General features: G+C 49.4%; 1 protein-coding gene across 6 annotated transcripts in view; it reads left to right on the top strand.

Annotated features, from left to right (window-relative positions):
• Positions 1–325: 325 nt before the first annotated feature.
• ELAVL1 (ELAV like RNA binding protein 1) overlaps positions 326–15,763 on the top strand; it is a 41,568-nt gene continuing 26,130 nt past the window's right edge. For 4 of the 6 annotated variants that reach the window (XM_027908069.1, XM_027908067.1, XM_027908068.1 and 1 more), the window contains exons 1-2: positions 326–405; positions 10,444–10,631. In XM_027908069.1, the coding sequence (XP_027763870.1) occupies positions 10,460–10,631 (172 nt within the window). In that variant the 5' untranslated portion in view covers positions 326–405; positions 10,444–10,459. The other 2 variants (XM_027908065.1, XM_027908066.1) reach the window with 2 other exon arrangements.

Here is a 15,763-nt window from a genome sequence, read left to right as displayed (position 1 = left end):
GTTCTCCTCGGGGCTCCTGCCCACGGGCCCCGCGGCCGGGGCGCACCGGCCCTTCCCGAGGCCCCGAGCCGGCACGGGGGGATCGCGGATCGCTCTGGTCCTGCTGCCGGGCACCTCCAGCTGCGCTGCCGCCTGTGCGGGGCTGCCCGGGCCCATCGCCCTCGCCGTCCGTCCCCGCCATCGGCCCGGCCCGGCCCCGCTCCCCGACCCCCCCCGCCGCGCTGCAGGCCCCGCCCCCGGCCGTCTTTGATGGGCGTGCGGCGGAGCCAATGGCGCGTGGGGCACGTGCGCGCGGCGGCCAATGGGTGTCGGCGGGCGGCGCGGGGGCGGGGCCGCGGCGCTGGAGCGGCTCGTTGTGCGCTGCGGACCGATCGCCTCCCGCTCCCGGGCCCGGCCGCCGCCGCCGCCGCCGCCGCCGCAGGTGAGGCCGCGCGCGGGGCCGCGGGGGCCGCGCCCGCCTCGCTCTGGCCATGCCCGCGGGGCCGACCCCGGCAGGGGCGGGCGGCGGGGCCGGCGGCGGCCGGGCCGAGGCCTGGGCCTGGCGGGGCGGCCCGGGCCTGCGGGGGGAGGGGCCGCGGGGCAGCGCGGGCCCGGGGCGGCGGGGCCGCGGCCTGCGGGGCCCGCGGGGCCCGGATGGGGCGCGGGCGGGGAGCGCGGCCCGGGGCCGCCGCGCTGGCGGCGGGAAGGCCGCGGGTCGCGGGGCCGCGATGCGCTGCGGGGCCGCGCCGTGTCTCGGGGCCTTTCTCCGTCCGGTTAACGGCCTCGCCTTGCGTGTTTATTTTTCTCGTGTCTGCGCCGGCACAGCTTTTAAATCTCCCACGTCGTCTGGGACTGGCACGGGCTCGGTGAGCGGCGGTGCCCGAGGGTCGGTGCCGGCGCGGTGAGTGCCGGCCGGGGTCGGTGCTGGCGGCGGGGCCGCGATGCTGTGCCGGGCGCTCGGCAGTGCGGGAACCCGGCCCGGCTGAGGGGGCACCCGCTGCTGTTGGTGCTCGCTCGGAGCAGAGCGCTGGGCCTGGTTTTGGGGTGGGAGCGGCAGGACGGCGCTGCACACGTGTGGGCCGGAGCTGCTGCCGTGCTCGGCACTGCCCGGAGAGCTGAACCTGGGCTGGACTCGGGGCTGTGTCCCACACCCGCTGCAGGTTTGCTGCGTAAGGATTTGCAGTGGGATCCTGTGATCCACTTAATGAGACATCTGTGGAAAACAAAAGAGGAAAGAGGTGGGGAACGGCAAAGCTTAATTCCGTTTATTAATTGCTGTTGTTGTTGACGTTTGATCAGTTTTTGAAATGCTCTGTATTTCTGTTCATTTTACTCCCTGCTGGTGGCTGCTCGTATTGCTCGGCTCTCACCTCTTTACCAGCTCCTCTTTCCCTGTGCTCCTGTTTTAAGCACTTTTCTTTCTAGAGCAGTGTGAACAGTTCTCTGACTTGTGCGTCCCCCATTACGGCTGGGACAGTGCTCATGTTCCATGGCTTTATCCAACCCTTAGGGTTGATGGGGTTTCTTGGGTTCCTGTTGACTCGTGGGTTATGTCGGTGTGTGTGATGGATAAGAAAGTCGAGTCCTGATCCAGTAAGTCTGTGCAGCCTGCGGTGTTACTGTGAGTGCCCTGGTTTTTGTTCTGAATCAGAGTAACTCAGTGTACAGTGATCCTAATGCTCCTGGTGGTTTCCATGATTCAGAGCACTCGGGGGGCCGGAGTTACAGCTGTGATTGCACTGGGCTGTCCCCAGGCTTGACTGGAATACTAACAGGAGCATCTTGAGCTGGTGTGATTGTTAGGTGTATTATACAGTGAGTTTATAGCCCTGCTGTGGTTCTGCAGGACCAGATGAACGTGGATACTCTGCTTTCCTCGGGGAGTTGTCTTGTGCAGTGCCACGTTTGTGGGAACAGCAGCAGTAAGCACAGCCTGAATGGAAATGCCAATGTTATATGTAGCATCTTACTCAAATAAATATGTTTTGAGCATTGGTACTGAAATGAACTTAATGTTAAATGTGCTCTATGCTCTGAATTAAAGCACTTTGTTTTCTTTCTGGTTCTTACATGTTCTGTCACTTTTTTTCCTGGCAAAAGCCCTCCTTGTCTTGACCTGAGACATGTAATGTTACTTTCAGAATCCATGTCTTCAAGCTTTTGTACCAGCCTACTTTTTTTCCTGGAGCTGTGGTCTCTGAGCCCTCTGAATTGATTACAGCCCAGTGTTATTGGCTGCCACACGTGAAGGCTGTGAAGCTGGTAGAGTTTTAGTTACAGAGAGCTCAAACTTCCTGTGTTTGCAGACTTCAAGAAGAACTTTAGAGAAGCTGTTCTTTCTGCTCTTCCAAGTACTTCAGAAGCAGCCAGGAAGGCAGCTGCAGGGGAGTCCTGCCAATTTAAGCATTCAGGGAGAGTGACAGAGTACAGCAAATGAGAGGTGATAAATTTTGCCTCGTGCTGGAAATGATCGGGGCACTTCTCCTGTTTGATGTGCAGTTCTGTGATCAGGCACCTGCAAGCTTCAAACTGCTGGCCTAAATGATCCATTTGATTACACAACCTTGTTATATGTAGGTGATGTATGCAAAAATAGATTTTAATCTTTTTTCTTTTCTGAGGGAATAGGGGGGGAAATGAGCTGTGCTGAGAAGGCAGAGACATTCTTCATCTGTGTGGGTTTGCTGCCTTTGTTTTTTTGTTTTGTTTGTTTGTTTTGTTTTTAATATTAGAAGCAGTGGCATGGTAAGTATAAAGGTACAGTTTTTTCTATCTCCCACTGCTTCCAAAGTCTCCATGTAGGAGCACAGCAGCAAGTCATGGTGTCTCATCAGGCCCTCAGAGATGGATTTGCAGCTACTGGAAATCCTACTCCTACTTTTGTACTGGTGAACAAGTTGGATGTTGTCCCTTCCTCCTGTTACTCACTTGTCATCAAAGTGAAAGTACCAACTGCTAATCCAAGGATGGATCAATGTGTGGGGCAGCTGTTGTCAGAAATTGTCTGGAATCTGCAAGTTCTTAATGTCCACTTCTTCTCACCTCCTGCAAGTGCCCTGTCCCTAGGAGAGGAGTTGTTCCCTCACAGCACACATTTTTGTCTTCAAAAAATGTCTTTTCTGCAGGTGAAAAAATTTCCGCAGGCAATTTCTGGGCAATCTCACGCTGTTTAGAGAAAGGGAGACAATAACTTTTTTTTTTCTTTTGTAAAAATCTGTTTTTCATAAACCTGTCCTTTTTAAATACCAATGCAGAAGGTGAGATAGTCCCGGTTGCCTGACATTGTCCATCTGTCTCTTCCCTGCTAAAGAACTCTGTGGTGTTGACTGGCAGCATCTTTGACCCAGGAACAAGAACTGTGGAATCCCAGAATGGTTTGGGTTGGAAGGAACCTTAAATCCCATCCAGTCCCACCCCCTGCCATGGGCAGGGACACCTTCCACCAGCCCAGGGTGCTCCAAGCCCCGTCCAACCTGGCCTTGCACACTTCCAGGGATCCAGGGGCAGCCACAGCTGCTCTGGGCAACCTGTGCCAGGGCCTGCCCACCCTCACAGGCAAAAATTCCTTCCCAATATCCCATCTCACCCTGCCCTCTGTCACAATCAACCCAAATAAAAAGCCCCTCTCCCTCCTTTTTTATGCCCCTGTAAGGTATTGGGAGGCTGTAATGAGGTCACCCCAGAGCCTTCCCTTCTCCAGCTGAACCCCCCCAGCTGTCCCAGCCTGGCTCCAGAGCAGAGGGGCTCCAGCCCTGGAACATCTCTGGGGCCTCCTCAGGACTCGCTCCAGCAACTCCACATCTTGTGCTGAGAAGGGGGTTGTGCTGCCTGGAAGGTGTTGATGTGAAGCTCTGAGCAGCTTTGTAGCCTCCTCTCTCTGTCAGAGCTGACTGTTAACCTGGGAATGTTGGGGAAACCTTGGATCTGGCTGCAGGTATTCAGTGTCTTAGCTGGAGGTTTCTGGTTGCCCTTGTTTGTCTGGATGGAGCTGAGAGGCCGTTGGGGGCCCTGATCCCCCCCTGTGTTGGACCAGCAGTGGATGGTAATTATGGCCAGCCTGTATCTGATTTCTGACAGCATCCTAATGATGATTAATTTTGTTCCTAGGAATTGGGTATAGTTCATCAGACTGGTGAAATGAGGTCATTCCTCTGAAGAATGCAGCTTATTTTTTGGCCTCAAACACTTCTATCTCTGAATGGCAATATAAGCATTGACAAAAAACACCGTGATGGTGTTGTTTTGTGGACACGGATAGAAACAACTAAGGAAAACACTTAAAAGCTTTCTAGACAAATCTGATTGCTAAATAATATGTAAAACTCCTGAAACATTAAAATTATGACGGTTGAGATTTGTCAGAGTAAAAAGACACTTAAGACTAAGATTATGCCCAGTGTTTATAAAACAACAGAAAAAGAGCTTAAAATGTGGTGTACTGGAAATCACTGATTTAACATATGGAAGTAAAGTTTGAAAATGCAGTAGTAGATTTTAGGAATGGCCACTTCTGGTACAGAGATATTTGTATTGACAAAATTGTTGTAATCTTAGGTTTAGTCAGGCTAAGGAGAACAAGCGTGGTGTCCTCATTCCAGGTTTGCCAAGGGAGAAAGAGCCAAAGATCTGTTACCTCTGGAAAACCCAGATGGCTGGCAAAGAGAGGGTTTGATTTATAAACAGAGCTGACACATTAGTGTGGAAGGATCATGTATGTGCAGCTTCTGTGGCTTAACACGCAGAGTTTCAGGGTAAAAGGATCTTCCTGTCTAAAGGCAGACTTTTTTTTTTTAAAGTGCCCTTCATTAGCACAGGTCAGTACTGAATTGGGTTCGTTCTTTTGTAGGGAGTTGGGAGAGTAAAACTACCGAGTGAATCAAATTGAATATTGAATTTAAAGTTTTCCTGTTTGATGATTTAAAATGTTGTGGTTTCAGGGCAGAGGAATCCAGATGAGTCAGAGAATACTGACCTGATCGATGGCTGGGGGACAGTAGAAAGAGGAGTGGGGTAGCAGTAGTTTGTGGACAGGAATCTGTGACACCTCACTTTGAGATTCCATGTTCATAGTTCAGGAAGGTGGCTTTTTCAGTGGAACGCGGGATTCATCCTCCTGAAACACAGAGCTGCCACTCAGCCTGAGCCAGGAAAGGTGAGCTCCCAAACATGGGCATGCTACTTCATACCTAATTTAGTTTTATTCCTAAGAAAAACTTTAACCTCATCCTTGCCCTCACCAGTGTGCAGTGAAATATTCTTCTGGAAGATCTAAACACGTGGCCCAGATCTGAGGGGAAGCTTTGAAGTGTGTGACGTGCACATGCTGGAATGACCTCCTGTGTTCAGCTTCATGCAGTGTATAAATGTTGTTCCTGAATTAAAGAGACAATCTGGATTTTGTGAATTCCCCCTCCTCCCACTTGGCTTTTGGCATTTGGTCAAGATTTGAAGGAATTTTGAAGGAATTTGAGGGATTGTTGCATGAATGCAGCGTGAGTCAAACAGCAGCGGGGCCTGCCCTGCACTGCCACTGCCCTGTGGTCTGTCTGGGTGTTGGAGAGGCCTGTGCTGTGTGCACAGCTGGGGACATGAAAGGAGTCTGTGTAGAGAATAAAAGGGATTTTTTGGAGATCTTGGGGAAAGGATCTGTGACATGTAGAGCAGAGATATGTGGGTTAGGAAACAGGGACAGATGAGTTCTGGCTGTGGAGCACTAGGAAACTTTCTTTTTCTTTGGAGGCATGTAGGTCCAGGGGCAGGTTTCCTGCTGGTGCAGCTTCTCAGGTGAAAGCAATTCTGTTCCTTACAGTGATTTCAGAGAAGAAAATGTTGGGTTTGTCCCCCCCAGTGTCCCCCCCCCCTCCCTTCTCTGTCTTGATTCTCAATCCTGTCCTGACAGCTGGCTGCAAAGCAAGTTTTTGCATGACAATACTGTGTTGGATTGTTCTTGAAAACTTTTCCTGAAACAGTTTAAACTTGTGGAGGCCCTTCAGGCCCTTCTGTGTGTGTGGCATTGGTTTTGTCATGTGTTCAAACCTGGACATCTCAGCAGCTCTGCACCTGTCTTCTGCAGTTCTGTGGATTAGTTTGGCACTTGCCTGGGTGTTGTAGTGTCCTGTTTTGTCCTGTGTCAGGTGTGGTCTCCAAGACAGTGCTCAGCAGCTTCAGGACTGAGAGCCAGAGCAGTGTCTAAGATAACCAAATTTGTTGATTGCCTCTGAGTCAGCCATGGCTGCCGGGGGAGCCATGTCAACAAATATCTGTGTGCTGGAGAAACAGGAGGAGGGCTCTTCTTTGTACAGCCCTGAGGTTCCACTTGAGGCACCCCGTGGAGATTCTCAAATACACAAGGCAGAGCTCGAGAACAGACCCATGAGACTGAAGTCTGGGTTCATAAAGCAGCTCACGGGCAGGACTCTCAGGGCCCCTGTTCATTCACCACTAACAACCCCAACAAGGAGATTTCACCAGTTCAGGGACAGTGTCTCCTGAAGCCCTTCCTGCACAGCCTGTCCTGGGTGATGCTGCCTGGCAATTCAGTGCAGAGAAAGGCTGATCTTGGGTCAGTAACCGTGTCAGCAGCCTCGGGGCTGCTGTGGTTCAAGGACCATGCTGACTGGCCCATTCCCACCGCTCCACTGAAGGTGCCACAATTTCCAGTCTTGAGTTCTGCAGTAGCTGAAATGCTCACAGTCATCAGCCATCAGAGCACGGTGTCCAGCTCTGGGGCTCCCAACGCAAGAAAGACATGGACCTGCTGGAGAGAGCCCAGAGGAGGCCCCAGAGATGCTCCAGGGCTGGAGCCCCTCTGCTCTGGAGCCAGGCTGGGACAGCTGGGGGGGTTCCCCTGGAGAAGAGAAGGCTCCAGGGAGACCTGAGAGCCCCTTGCAGGGCCTAAAGGGGCTCCAGGAGAGCTGGAGAGGGATTGGGGACAAGGGATGGAGGGACAGGACAAGGGGGAATGGTGTTCCTGCCCACGGCAGAAGGTGGAATGGGATGAGCTTTAGGATCCTTTCTCACCCAAACCGTTCTGGGCTTCTGTGAGCGTCTGTTAAGGTATCCACGTTCAAGTTTGTGATCCCAGTAGGGGTCTGTGCCTTTGCAGTCCTGTGGGCAAGGTGAAGGTGGACAGAACCTCTTGCCTTATATCAAAGACTACTCTCCTTCCCAGTGTTCCTGGTTCACATTATCTCCTCAAATCCATACAGGTCTTCCTTCATAGCAAACATCTTGCAGTGAAAGCCTTTATAGCTCTGATTCCTGGAATTCTGTATGAAGATAGAGTATAATTTGGAAAAGACTTTTATGGGTCTGTTGCCAGAACTGTTAAACCTCCTGGGATCTGGTGTGCTCTTGTGAGAGAGTGATTGTCATGGCCAGAGCAACACTTCTGAAAATGGTACCATGGAGAACGTTTCAGTCCAGTCCTGGAAGTGCCAGCCTGGCTGTGGGTGCCTGGGCAGTGTTTGGCAGAGGTGGTGAAGTGTTGGGCTGTGGGGATTTGGGCACCTGCACAGTGAAGGGAAGATTCAGGCACAGCACACGTGGTTCCTTTTGATTGCTCTGTGCTCCCTTGGCATCGTAAGTTCAAGAGTGTCTTACCCACCAAACAAAGTGACTCTGCCTTTTCAAAGAAGCTTCTGCAAGGTTTGGTTTTTTAAAATAAATTGGCATTTTAGGAACTGCAGTGCAACTTGAATGTAGTCTTAAAGTTTTGGGGTTTTGGGACATAGAATTGAAGACGTGTTTTGGAAAGGCTGCAAAGTACCAGTCTTGTTACAGGCATCCTTCCTATTTTATACACCCTTTTTGGAATTCTGTTCAGTATTCAGAGGTTACAGTTCTTCAGGGGCTGTTTTTATTTTTGCTGGCCTGAGAGCTGTTCCCCTGTTGATGAACACACCTGATGCAGGTGGGCAGTGGCACTGGGAGCTGCAGGGTGTGCCTGGTGTGGCTGTGAGCACCTCCCTGGAGAACCTGTTCCAGAACCCTTTGCTGATATCCAGCCGAAGCCTCCCTGACACATTGAGAAGACCCAAATTACGCAGCAGCCCCCCAGGGGTGCCTTTGTGTGGGGTCCCTCCCCAGGGGCACCGGCTCGAGCTGCTCTGTGTCCCTGCAGCACAGAGGAACCAGAGCCTGGCACTGTGCTCTGGGAAAGCAGGGGCTGGGCTGGTGAGGGGAACTGGGCTGGCTGGAGGGCTGTGGGGTGTGGGGGGGTCACGAGGGGGCCCCTGTTGGGTCACTGGAGCTGCTGCTGTGAGGGGGCTTCGGTCCCAGCAGTGACAGTCTGGGGTGGTGCCAGCAGGGCCCCCAGAGTGGCATCGGGCTGGTCAGATGGGGGAGTTTCCCTAACACCCCACCACGGAGGAAATGGTTTCTTGTTAACTTCCAGGATGGTTGGACAGTGTTAGTCTTGTAACAGATTGTGTAAGTGCCTGGTGAAAGTTTAGGGAGAAAGAAGCATCTTCTCTCTCCATGCTCCGCTCCTGTTCCTCTTCACTGTGCCTTTACCACTCCCACATGCTTCGTTCCTGCCATCCCCAGGGAACGTGTCCCAGGCCTGTATACAAGGACTTCCTATCATTTTTTCCAAGTGTCTGAAGCAAAGCAGGTGGAAGTTTCCTTCCCACTTCTAATGCCTGTGCATCAGCGGTGCCCCAGGCATGCCGTGTGTGTCACGGGAGGTGTGGACAGCGGGCGTTGCAGGCAGTTAGGTTGGAGGCTCTGGGACAGTGATGGGAAGTCGACAGCCCCTGCCCAACTCCTGTCAGTTCTGCTCAATGCCAGATAAAAGTCTGGTAACTTGTCATCATGGTGTGCTGGGGTGGTTTCTGTCCTTGGTTTGGGACTGTAGTGCTTCCTTTTCAGGCAACAGATACACCTTGGGGGTTTAAAAAAACCCCAAACTCTTGTTTTTAAGTTTCTGGTTTTGGAAACATATAGCAATTTCTTAATCTTGGCAACAGGAGGATTTTTATTATATGCTGGGTAAACTAGGTTACAGTGAAGGAAATTTGAACTTTTGTCTCATAGAGATGAAAAAATCTCAATGTTTTTTCTTTGCTTCTTAAATATTCTAATTGTATCATACAACTTCCAGACTCATCCTGTGCTAGTAGGGCTTGAATTTTATAGAAGACAAAGGCAAGGAAAGTTGCCTTCCATTAAGATAATTTTAGAAATGTGTGTTATGTGGTTTTGTAGCTCAGGACACAGTGAGCAGAGATGGTTCAGCTCCTTGAGTGTTGTTTAAGGGGAACAGGAAAGTTCTCCGAGATTGTGCTCAGCCAGTCCTGACAGAGCTGGGAGGGAAAGTGCATTTAATGACAGCATTTCACAGCACAACTGAGACAACCTGGCAGCTTCAAAATCATTGGATGGGGGGCATCTCTTCCCCTGATTGCAGCTTTGCTGTGCTCCCCCTGCTCTCCTGTCCTCTGGCATTAACTGGTGCTTATCTTACTGCAAGGGAAGCAGATTAAAACTGCTGACACAACAAAAAGGGCTTCCCTCCTGTGTAGTTTTCCATTGCTTTCACGGTACAGATTGGTTATCCTGTGGGCTCAGGGTGCTGGGGCAGGCTTGAATTGACACTTCAAACGCAGAAATGGGGGGTAGAACCTGATCTGTGGGCGAGGGGTAGCAAGACCTCTCCTGCTCTAAGCTGCCAGCTCTTAGTGCTTTAACATGTATTAAAAAAGTAAAGATTCAGGTCAATCTGCACTGTGTTAAATCTTAAATTATCATAAGTTTTCTTGTGCTTTGTTCTATAATGATGTGCTCAGGTATTGCCAGTTAAAAAAATCTGACCTCGACAAGAAGAGAGCACAAAATAAATGTCAGAGATGACTTAGCAGCAGCTGCCGGTGAAGGGCCTGAAGTCTCTTCCTGCAGGAGCGTTCCCTTTGCAGACTGAGGGTTTCTGCTTGCTGTTCCTGACCTCTTCCATTGTTCAGCTTCTGGTTGTCAGTAGTGGTACAGTTCTTGGAAAGGCTCGTCCCTTAGATCTGATCTGCAGATCCTGTTGCAGGAACAGGGTTTAGATATCCTGATTTTGACTGTTTCAAAGTAGTATTTCAAAGCTTTAAAATCTTCGATTCTGTCAGGCCATGAGCAGTTTGTGGTTTTTACCTTAGCTGTTGGGAATACTTTGGTTTACAGGAATGCCTGCAAAATCTGTCCTCATGCTTTTTGTTATTGTAAAAAAAAAATATCTTGACGAGCTCTTTAATGGTACATAGTTGTGTAAAATGCCCTGCTTGTGAGTTTGAAAGAAGGAATTGTTCTGGAATTTTCAGCAAATCATGTTTTGTGAGTGGAAGAAATGCGCTGCTGAAGCAGTGGCTTGTTCTCAGTTTTTAAAATAAACATTCAAGCTTATTTCAGGTGGAGGAAGTTTGGCTTATTGAAACTTACTCCAAGATCTGGAACTCACTGTTTGTTTTTTTTTTTTTTCTCTCTGCAGATACATTATAAAATGTCTAATGGTTATGAAGATCACATGGCTGAAGATTGCAGGGATGATATTGGTAGGACAAATCTAATTGTGAACTACCTCCCTCAGAACATGACACAGGATGAGTTACGGAGTCTGTTCAGCAGCATCGGCGAAGTGGAATCTGCAAAACTTATCCGGGACAAAGTCGCAGGTGAGATCCAGGAGATCAGAAACTGCCGCCTTGGGGTAGCCTGCTCAAGCAAATACTTGATTTAATGCAGCTCCCTGTAGAAATATTCTATATCTGTGTGTGTGCAATCAAACTATTGACAACTGTGCCTGGGACTCCAGTGATGCCAGGACTGGACAGTGGGTGTTAGGAGGGTAGCATGCTCAAGGCTAAACTCGTGACTGTTGTGCAGATGGCTAAGAATTCCAAGGAGTACAGTTCCCAGGTTTGAACATCAGTAGACATGTCTAAAACTAGCTTGAATTTTAGTCACCAGCTGGTTTACTCTCCCTACAGTCTGAGCGGTTTTGCCTCTACCAGAGCTCTGAAAACACAAACAAATGTTTTGCCCTGATTTTGATCGGTAAAATAAAGGTGTGGTGAGTGTCTGAAATGGCCTTATCGCTCTTGAGGAATTTACCTTGTAACTTCCTTTAAATAGGCTTGGTAGTAGTAGCTTTAAAATATGAGAGGAATGAGTTGTTCAGATTTGTGAAACTTAATGTTTCATTGAAGCCAAACAAGTGCTGACAGAGCAGCTGGTTCCATGAGCCATATCTGTTTAGTTGCAGGAGCTTTTAGCTGCTCTGTGAAGAGGTTTTAGTCCTTGTGCTGTTAAAATACTTCATTTACAGGTTTTTGGTTATTCTTGTTCAGAATTCACAGGATCTTGGATTTTGTGAGAGACCATGGTTGTTTCTGGGGGGGAAAAAAAGTATGTGTGCTGTTAACTTGCTGTGCGTGTATTTGTTCCCAACCTGCAGCTGAATGCCTGTGGAATTCCCTGCTGCACATGCTCAATCTTGTATTTCAGACTCCAGCAATACTGATCGTTATCTAATCCATAAGGGAACAGACCTGAGACTGCTCCACTGGCTGGGAAAGCTGCAGGAGAGCTCATGGAATGCATGAGAGTTCTTTGTACTCTTGTATCTGTAGTGCTTTGTTTTATGTGCTTGAGAAGAGACATGAGAACTGAGTCATTAAAGACTTCAGGGTTTCCTTTCAGAGCAGCCTCTCCGATTTCCACGTCTCTGGTGTTCCTGTCACCTCTCAGCTGAAGTTTCACGTGGTGCCTGTCTGTCTAAACGTGGACCTATGGGATGTATATGTTCAGTCACGATCAAATAGTTACATAAAGACTGATTTCTTTCAATTTTTTGGCAGCTGAGTGTTCAGCCCAGGTGATGTTGTACACTTTTTGAGGTGCTCTGAAGTTGAGGCTTACTCTGAAGGCTGGTTTTGCAAGAAATAAGACCCCTTGCTTAATGATAGCAATTCATAGCTGACCCACGCCTCAGACTGTCAGATAAGCACAAAATCACCTGCGTGGGAGGGGAGGATTTTTTCAGTGGGAAGCAAGAGACTCCTCATTGCCTGAGCTGAGACTCTGACTGCACACTGTTCCCTGGAGCCTCAAGCACTGGTAAACTCTGGTTAACTTTAACTTGGAGCTTGACAGTACTGGGTAGTTTAAAGTCCAAAACAGACACTTCTGTGCTTCAGGATGTTCTTAACCTGAAGAATCAAATGTAAAAGTGCTGGCAGTGTTGCATGGAGTCTTTGGGTGCCTGGGGGCAGAACACTGGCATTTCTTGTGAGTGGTTGCAGGTGTTGGATTCTGCAGTGGTCACACCACTGAATTTTGTTGCTCCCTAATTTTTCATTCACTGATAGGAGCAGTTCCCAGTCCTCTCCATGCTCACTGGTAGTTCTGGAATATCTCTTGCTTTTCATTCTGCCCCTTCATGTTTATACTGAATGTCTCTGTTCTCCAACTCTGTATTAAACAGCTGGGTGTGTGGCTGCCCCTGAGCAGAGCAGTCCTGGGGCAGAATCCTGCTCTCCTTGTGCCTCCCCTTGCATTTCTCTGGCCCCGTGGCAGACAGCAGGAAACAGGAGCTGCAGAAAAACCTGTTCAGCTCCCTGACCTTGGTTTCTGGTCAGATAAGTCACAGTGTTGGCATGTGAGGCATAGCGGGGTAGGGTGGCCTGGGCAGGAGGGAGGTAACCTTGGCTTTCCTTGCAATTGGACTTTTTGGGTCAGTTCAGTTCTTTTCAATCAAGTCACAGCTTTGATGTCTCCGTGAAGTTGTAATAATCAAGTATTTTGTCTTTGGAGTTCCCTTTATTGTCTGTGTTTGCAGAGTTAAAGCCAGTGGTTGGTTGATAATGCTTACTTTTCATAAAACATTCACTGATATGTAATTTTTTTCTCAATTCATCGTCTGTTAATGAAGCATGTGAGGCAGAAAATGCCTTCTGCCTGGCATGCAGTTTTTAATGACTTATTGAACTGGCCTGAGCTTTCTGGAGACTGATTACTGGATTCAAGAATTGATTTGAAAGCCAAAGTTTGGGTTTGTTTGAGCAAAGGACATTATGATCATTATATATATTAATGGGTTTTGCTTCAAATGCAGCACAGTATTGAACAATCCGTGTTCCATGTGTTAGACTGTGGTTATAAAATGTAGAGGAACTCTTTGAAGCCACCAGACTGCTCATCCTTTATCTCATTTTTGGTGGGCTTTGGGGAAGCAGCAAACCATGGTGTCAGTTCCCGTTCCTAGCAGGAGATTTCAGCTTTGTGTACACATGGCTTGTCACTGTTGGTGAAAGTGTGACTGAGTTCAGGTTGTTGTTTGAGATATGACAACTTCTGTTGTTTTTTTCCCCCAGTAACTGTCCAGAGAAGCTTGTGCAGAGTGTTAGCAGCAATTCCTGGTCAGACTGGGGGTGTAGAGGGCTGGGCTCTGCATTCCCAGCTGGAATATTGAGTTCCTCAGCACTTCCAGACATGACTGTCCTTGACTTGTGATGAGTGAATCAGTACTTGGGGTCAGTGGCAGATACTGGATTGTTGCTCTGCTGCTCACTGCACTTGTGTTGATGGGGAGCATGTCTTGGACATCCAGGATTTTCATAAGGGAGCTACAGAATCCATTGGATATTGTTCTTTCTGTCAGATCTTAATCTGGTGCCAGCCGTACCTGGTTAGTCCTTGTGGACCAGATGCTGAAGCTGAAACTTAGTCTGTCATGAGTGTTTGACTTTCTCTGTCTTCCCCTTACCCTGATAAAGTGCTGGTATTTTCAAACCTGACTGTCCTAAACTTCTGAAAAACTTGGGTTAAACTCTTGCTCTTAGTGGAATTATTCAAAAATAAAAAGCTGCCAAGCTCATGTGTGAAGACATCATAGGCTGATATTAAAAATAATGTTGCTGCTTATTGGCATGATGTGAGCTGTGGGATGGCTCCCACTTGTGATGCTCTGTGTAACTGTCCTCGGAGTGCAGTGAGGAGAGTTCAGCAAAACCAGTACGAGGCTGTGCCAGGGGGGTTGGGATGGATCTCAGGGAAAGGTTCTTCCCCCAGAGGGTGGTGGGCACTGCCCAGGCTCCCCAGGGCAGTGGGCACGGCCCCAAGGCTGCCAGAGCTCCAGGAGCGTTTGGACAACGCTCTGAGGGACAGGGGGGGGATTGTTGGGGTGTCCTGGGCAGGGCCAGGAATTGGACTGGATGGTCCTTGTGGGTCCTTTCCAACTCAGGATATTCTAAGATTCTATTCTAGGATTCTGTGAACCTTTTCCCCCACGTGTTTGTGGTCTCAGACCCCTGTGGGGTCTGTTTGTTGCTCCTGACACCCATAGCCCTGCTCTGAGTCCGTGGTGACAGGTTTCCTGTGCACACCTCTCTGTGTGAGGGTTCCTGCTGATGGCAGCTGGTTTTGTTAGGGAGGCATCCAACTTGTGAGGGTTTCTGCTCCCTCCCTCCCACATTCTGTACAGCCTGAGCAGGGAATGTTATCCCTGTGACACTCGTGACAAATCCTCATGACTTTCTACTCCAGGCAGTGTAGGATATGATCCTTCAGACTGTGCTGGAGGCTCTGTCTGTACCTGTCAGCTCCCCCAGCACGGCCCCCTCTGTGCAGGCTGGAGGAGACGTGGGCACTCTGCACTGCCTGTGCTTGTTTCTGTCACTGAGCTCTGGAGCTCACCGAGCCCAGACGCCAGAATCAGCAGTGCCAGCGACAAAGGGATGGCTCCACTGCTGCTGAAAGATGTGGAAGGACAGTTTGGGGTGACTTGTTACGGTTGTGTGCAGAAACCAGGGTCCATCTCAGACAATGCTGTCCTGGTGCTCACTCACTGCAGGAGTGCCGGGGGCATATTGCTTACAGGACCAAAAAGAAATCACTTCCAGGTAGCTGCAGTTTGTCAGGAATGGATATGCAGCTTCACCTTTTCCCTGGGTGTTTCTTTTTGTGATGCATTCTCTGGAGGACTGGTTCTCAGGAGTCAAAGAAAGCAAATGTGTGCTTGTAAGCTTATAAAGTAGAAAGGGGAGGAGGATTTTATTGCCCTGCTGTCGGGTGCTGCAGGGCAATGAGGAGCTCCAACTCACATGACAGAGCAACTCTCCTTTCAGAAGTGCAGTGGACTCAGTGTAGGAACAGAATTCTGAAGTGTTATTGTTTGTGGAAAGGATCTAAGTATTCTCTTTGGTTGAAATAGTTTTCTTTTGCATTGACAACACCCATGAAATTGCTTATGCAGTTTTGCTGTTAACTGTGGAATTGGAATGCATCATTACCCCTGGATTTTTTTTTCCAGCTCTTTAATCACATTTGGTGGTATGTGATTTCTTTAAATGTGCATTCAAGAATGCCTTGTGGCAGTGGTTAACTTAATGAGAAGTGCAAATGCTTTGCAGACAAATTGCCCAAATACTGAAAACGTGAACACCCTTCCAGCTTTACCAGCTCCACTTAATTTCCTTTCTCATAAGGGTGGCCACATAAACTGCCTTACAGGTAGTAACTGAGTTCAGCAAGGGTACAGGAATACAGTTAATCTAAATCATAGCATCGTGAAATCTCCTGAATTGGAAGGGTCCCACAAGGTCTATCCAGTCCAACTCCTGTCCCTGCCCAGCACACCCCAACAATCCCCCCCTGTCCCTCAGAGCGTTGTCCAAACGCTCCTGGAGCTCTGGCAGCCTTGGGGCCGTGCCCACTGCCCTGGGGAGCCTGGGCAGTGCCCACCACCCTCTGGGGGAAGAACCTTTCCCTGAGATCCATCCCAACCCCCCTGGCACAGCTCCAGCCC

This window comes from Empidonax traillii, unplaced genomic scaffold (genome assembly GCF_003031625.1).
Source record: "Empidonax traillii isolate 1590-97213 ecotype Southwest subspecies unplaced genomic scaffold, ASM303162v1 scaffold1602:size438507, whole genome shotgun sequence".
Lineage (NCBI taxonomy): Eukaryota > Metazoa > Chordata > Aves > Passeriformes > Tyrannidae > Empidonax > Empidonax traillii.
This window is presented reverse-complemented; position numbering and strand designations above follow the sequence as displayed.